The sequence below is a fragment of the Plodia interpunctella genome, chromosome 15, assembly GCF_027563975.2.
Source record: "Plodia interpunctella isolate USDA-ARS_2022_Savannah chromosome 15, ilPloInte3.2, whole genome shotgun sequence".
Taxonomy (NCBI): Eukaryota; Metazoa; Arthropoda; class Insecta; order Lepidoptera; family Pyralidae; genus Plodia; species Plodia interpunctella.
Window position 1 is genome coordinate 1,113,463 of NC_071308.1, and position 4,731 is coordinate 1,118,193.

Here is a 4,731-nt window from a genome sequence, read left to right on the forward strand (position 1 = left end):
GTGATTACTCTATGGTATGATGGACTAAAGATAAAAGAACTTTTTGGGTGTTTTACATTATTTGGTAAGTGAGGGAGTTGAGGTGTATTTTATTTGTACGAGATTGGATTAAGGGACTAAGGTCACAACCCTAAAAGGTCGTACGTACCTAGATACATAGATTTCTCATAGAAAAGATAATGACACGTAGCAAGAATGTACTTATTCTTCTTTGTGTTAATATACCAATTAACAACGCTCTATTGGGTGCTAAATATATTTATACTTTTTTATTTCATTCTTTCAGGCTGAATTGATGGCAGCTTCCGATGAAGCCGTGGAAGTGGCTCGGTTCTGGCAAGAATGTATTGCTATTGTATGATCCGGTGGGAGTTCTTCAAGAATTAATGTCATGAGAAATGTGACAAAAGTTCCAACCAACGAACAAGTAAGGTAAAGTACCCAATGCTCGACAGAACACTAATGTTCGACACCTAAAAAGTAAAATAAAAAAAATAAGACTATGAGTGAATATTCGAACGTATACGAAGCATAAATCATAGACGAGCTTCATATAGCTGTCAATGCAAGTGTCATTTTGATCATTCGGCCATTTTTATAAAAATGGCGTGACTCGAAACATCGACCGGCGGAAGTCTCTCTTGGAAATCTCATTTTACTAGCGAAATCACTAAGGAGGTGAGTAAGATTTATTGTTAATAACTTTTATTCCTTTTGTTTAATCGCGAATGCAAATTATTTATTGGATTCGATCGATTTTTGTTTTTTTTATATTCTGTGCAGTTTTATTTATGGTTCATTTAAGTTTTTTCAGCGCTTTTAAAATAGAGTTTTTACGTTTAAATCGTAGAATCGTTTCCAGTGATCGACAACCGTGTCGATGATGGGGATTCCGTATGTTCCAATAATCGACATATGATTATATTTGGCAGGAATGGCGCCTAAAAAAAACTACACGCCTTTCCAAATGGCACAGGCGATCGAAGCAGTCAAAAGAGGTGAAAAAATTGCGACTGCAGCAAAAAAGTTTGGTGTACCCAGAATCACCTTACATGACAAAATTACGGGCAAAACTCCAGTTACATGTTCAATGGGTCCTGGTACATATTTATCTACAGAAGAAGAGGCTATATTAGAAAAATGGATTCTTGATATGACTGATAAACACATTCCTATTACCAAAGATGAATTGCTCGACAGTGTACAACGAATTATCGTTGATCATCAGAAAAATACACCTTTTGCTAACAACAGGCCAGGTAGAAAATGGTACAATCTGTTTCTGAATAGACATCCTACATTGTCTGAGAGAAAAGCGCAAAATTTAAACACGGCACGTGATGCCGTTACTGAAGAAAACATAAAAGGTTGGTTTAAAGAGATAGAATCCTATTTAGAAGAAAACGGTCTTAAAGAAGCATCAGAAGATCCGGCTCGGATCTTTAATACGGACGAAAGCGCTTTTTATTTGTCACCTAAAGCCGGGAAAGTTCTTGCAAAAAAAGGGGACAAACATATCTACCAATCCTCTGGTGATGAAAAAGATAATTTAACGGTTTTAATCACCGGGAATGCCGCTGGTCAATTAGCTCCTCCTATGGTTGTGTTTGCCTATGAAAGAATTCCGTCTACAATTTCATCTCAGTTTCCAGAAGATTGGGCAATTGGACGGTCTCCGACTGGCTGGATGTGCGGCAGCACTTTTTTCGAGTATATCGCGAACATATTCAATCCCTGGCTAGTACACCAGAAGATTGAAAAACCTGTGCTCTTCTTTCTGGATGGCCATAGGTCGCACTTGACCCTTCATTTATCCAATTTTTGTGCTGAAAATGGTATAGAAATTATAGCGTTATACCCAAACAGCACGCACATTCTGCAGCCAATGGATCTTGCCGTGTTTAGACCTTTGAAAACTTATTGGGCAAAAGCTGTTAAAGACTGGAAATTGCAACACCTAGGACAAAATCTAAAAAAAGAAAATTTTGCCCCTGTTCTCAACACAGCATTAGAGTTAATAACTGAGAGTGCTATTAGGAATGGTTTTCGTGCTGGTGGGTTGTACCCCTTTGGCCCAGATTATGTTGATTTATCTAAAATAAAAACTCGATCAAAATCGGAAGTTTCGACAGAACAGATTCTTTTCTTTAATTATCTAGAAAAAGATATAACAACAAAGTTGGGGGCTGAAAAGTTGCAGATGTTCAATGATTTATTCTTTAGAGACAAAGAAGAGTTGAGTTCTCGTTTGAATGAAGACCTGTCACTGTATGTAATATGGGCCAGCAACAAACAAATAGTCGGAAATTCTGATCAAGTTAATAAATCGAAAGAACCTTCAACACAATCATTAGTTGAAGTCCCGAATCCAACAAAAGATCCTGCTATTCCAATTACAAGTACATCAACAGACTTAATTGAATTTGATCTGACACCACAACAACACATTCAGCTAGATCACGACTATGTCCACCCATTTAATAATTCTGCTGTCAATAATCATCAAGAAACTAACGATACGTCACATAACCCATTAACTAACGATGGGCCAAATTCTCTAAACATAAAAGATCCTGTTTTGGTTGCTTTAACTTCCCGCTCCATAAACGTGTTCCCGGATAATATATCTTCAGAAGAGAAGACTAACACAGATTCGCTAGAGACGACCATGACAAAATCCAAACATAATAACATAGGGTCTGAGACATCCAAAACTGACCTAAACGCCGCAGAAGAAGATGAAGAAAAGAAAGGTAAAAAAAGAAAGTGCAAGGAAAAGATTCCTTATGCTATAACTAGTTCACCATGGAGAGATTATCATAACCGGAAAGAAAAAGAAAAAAGAGAAAAAGAGGAACAAAAGCAAATTAAAGCTAAAGAAAGAGAAGAAAAAAGACAATTAAAACTAAGAGAGTTGGAGAAGAAAAAGGAAAAAAAGCTGAAAGAAAAAAGTAACATTAAGATGAAAAAACCCAATAGGCTAAGAAAATGGAAACCAAGTGACACGTCTTCGGACAATACAGATACTGAATTAAACTATGCAGATAGTGAAGATAGCTATAATGTGGAAATTGAAGAAGAAATAACAGACACTGAACGAGCATCTAATGAAAATTCAGAAAGCTCCGAATCCGAAGACGTCCCACTTAGTAGATTGTCAAATAAAATAAGCAAATATGGTAATGGTGATTATGTGATTCTCAAGTATGAGGGGGAACATTTCCCAGGCGTTATAAAAAATGTACGCGGAAATATGTTTGAAATTAGCACCATGAGTTTTTCGTTGAAAAACACTTTCAAGTGGCCGGAAAAAGAAGATAAAATCTGGTACCAAGAGTCTGACATTGTAGAGGCAATATCTGAACCAGTATTATGTAACAAAAGGGGCTTCTATACTATAGCCGAAATGAAAAAGTATCAGCTTTTTGAAACTTAATTTTTAGACTAAGATTTTTATTGCTTTATTCGCAACTTAGCGACTATCAAGACTACCATTTTATAATTTTAAGCAATTTATAGTTTATTAAGTAATAACTCTGTGATTAAAGCTGCCAATATATATCGTAAGTAATCACATATAATGTTGATTAGTTTTGTATGCCTTTGGCAAGATCTCCTGAATGTAAAGACTGGTTGCTATTAGTTAGACTTAGAAGCTCTAAAGCTATTTTTTGATTATAATATTTTATTAAGAAAACCATTCTATTAGCAAGTAAGTAATCTTAAAAGATTCTTTACCTGCCCATTTTGTTATAATTGTCAATGTTGAAAATAAGTATAATTTATCACTGTTTATAAATGAGAGCTTAAAATAACAATATTAAGAGACTGATTGAAATTTGTTTTTTATTCCTAAATCCTCATAATACTTAGGTACAACTCCAGGGGGGTGTTCAACGAAGCTACAAGTTACAAGAATTTTAAAAATTTTGGTAGTTCTAAGCTGGATTAGGAATAATTGATTACTGGACTGTTGAATATTGGATGTCGATAAAAAGAACATGTCGATTATTAGATCTCGATCATTGGAACACGTCGATTACTGGTTGTCGGTAAATGGATTTCTGTAGTCGATTACTAGGAAAAAAAATATAAAAATCTATTTTAGTATATCTTTTCAATTATTAATGTCACACTAATTTTAACTTTCGAGTATTATGCAAAATAGCCTGAAATTTAACTTACAGCATCAAAATACTACAAAAGTTATACAAGGAACCAAATATTAAAAAAATGCTTGAATTTTCGCGCTAAAGCGTCGATAATTGGGTATTTTACCTTAGTGTTTACTCAACTTGTTCATAATTTGACAATTAGACACTGACTGACAATATCTCATTACATAATTAGGTATACAATTTTATACGTCATTATCGACATGAATAATATTTTCTCACGCGTTTGAAAACTTATATATTCTTAGCAATCTTAATGTATCATCTTATCTCTTACTCAAATAAATAATTAGAATTTGAAGTGTGTCTAAAAAACACAATAAACTTACCACGGGCAGAGCCGCAGTCAACGGCTAGTCGAAAATAAAAAGTATTTTATTCCTCTAATCCAAGAAGTCTTGCTCTCAACGTTACAGCCGCACTAAAGGTTTATTACGTTCAGAAGTGGGATTAGCAATAAAAGGAGTTGCAACTCCTTTTGATCCCACTTCTGAGCGTAAATGGTCAAGATCTCATGACAGGATATTGTTTATTGGAAACCCTAGTGGTAAGTCAT

The 4,731-nt window shown here is 34.8% G+C and overlaps 1 protein-coding gene across 1 annotated transcript; it reads left to right on the forward strand.

The window, feature by feature from the left end:
* Positions 1-507: 507 nt before the first annotated feature.
* LOC128676028 (uncharacterized) lies at positions 508-4,121 on the forward strand. Its single transcript, XM_053755920.2, has 2 exons — positions 508-678; positions 933-4,121. Exon 2 carries the CDS (start codon positions 935-937, stop codon positions 3,434-3,436), a length of 2,502 nt encoding a protein of 833 aa, XP_053611895.1. The 5' UTR covers positions 508-678; positions 933-934; the 3' UTR covers positions 3,437-4,121.
* The last annotated feature ends 610 nt before the right edge of the window (positions 4,122-4,731 follow it).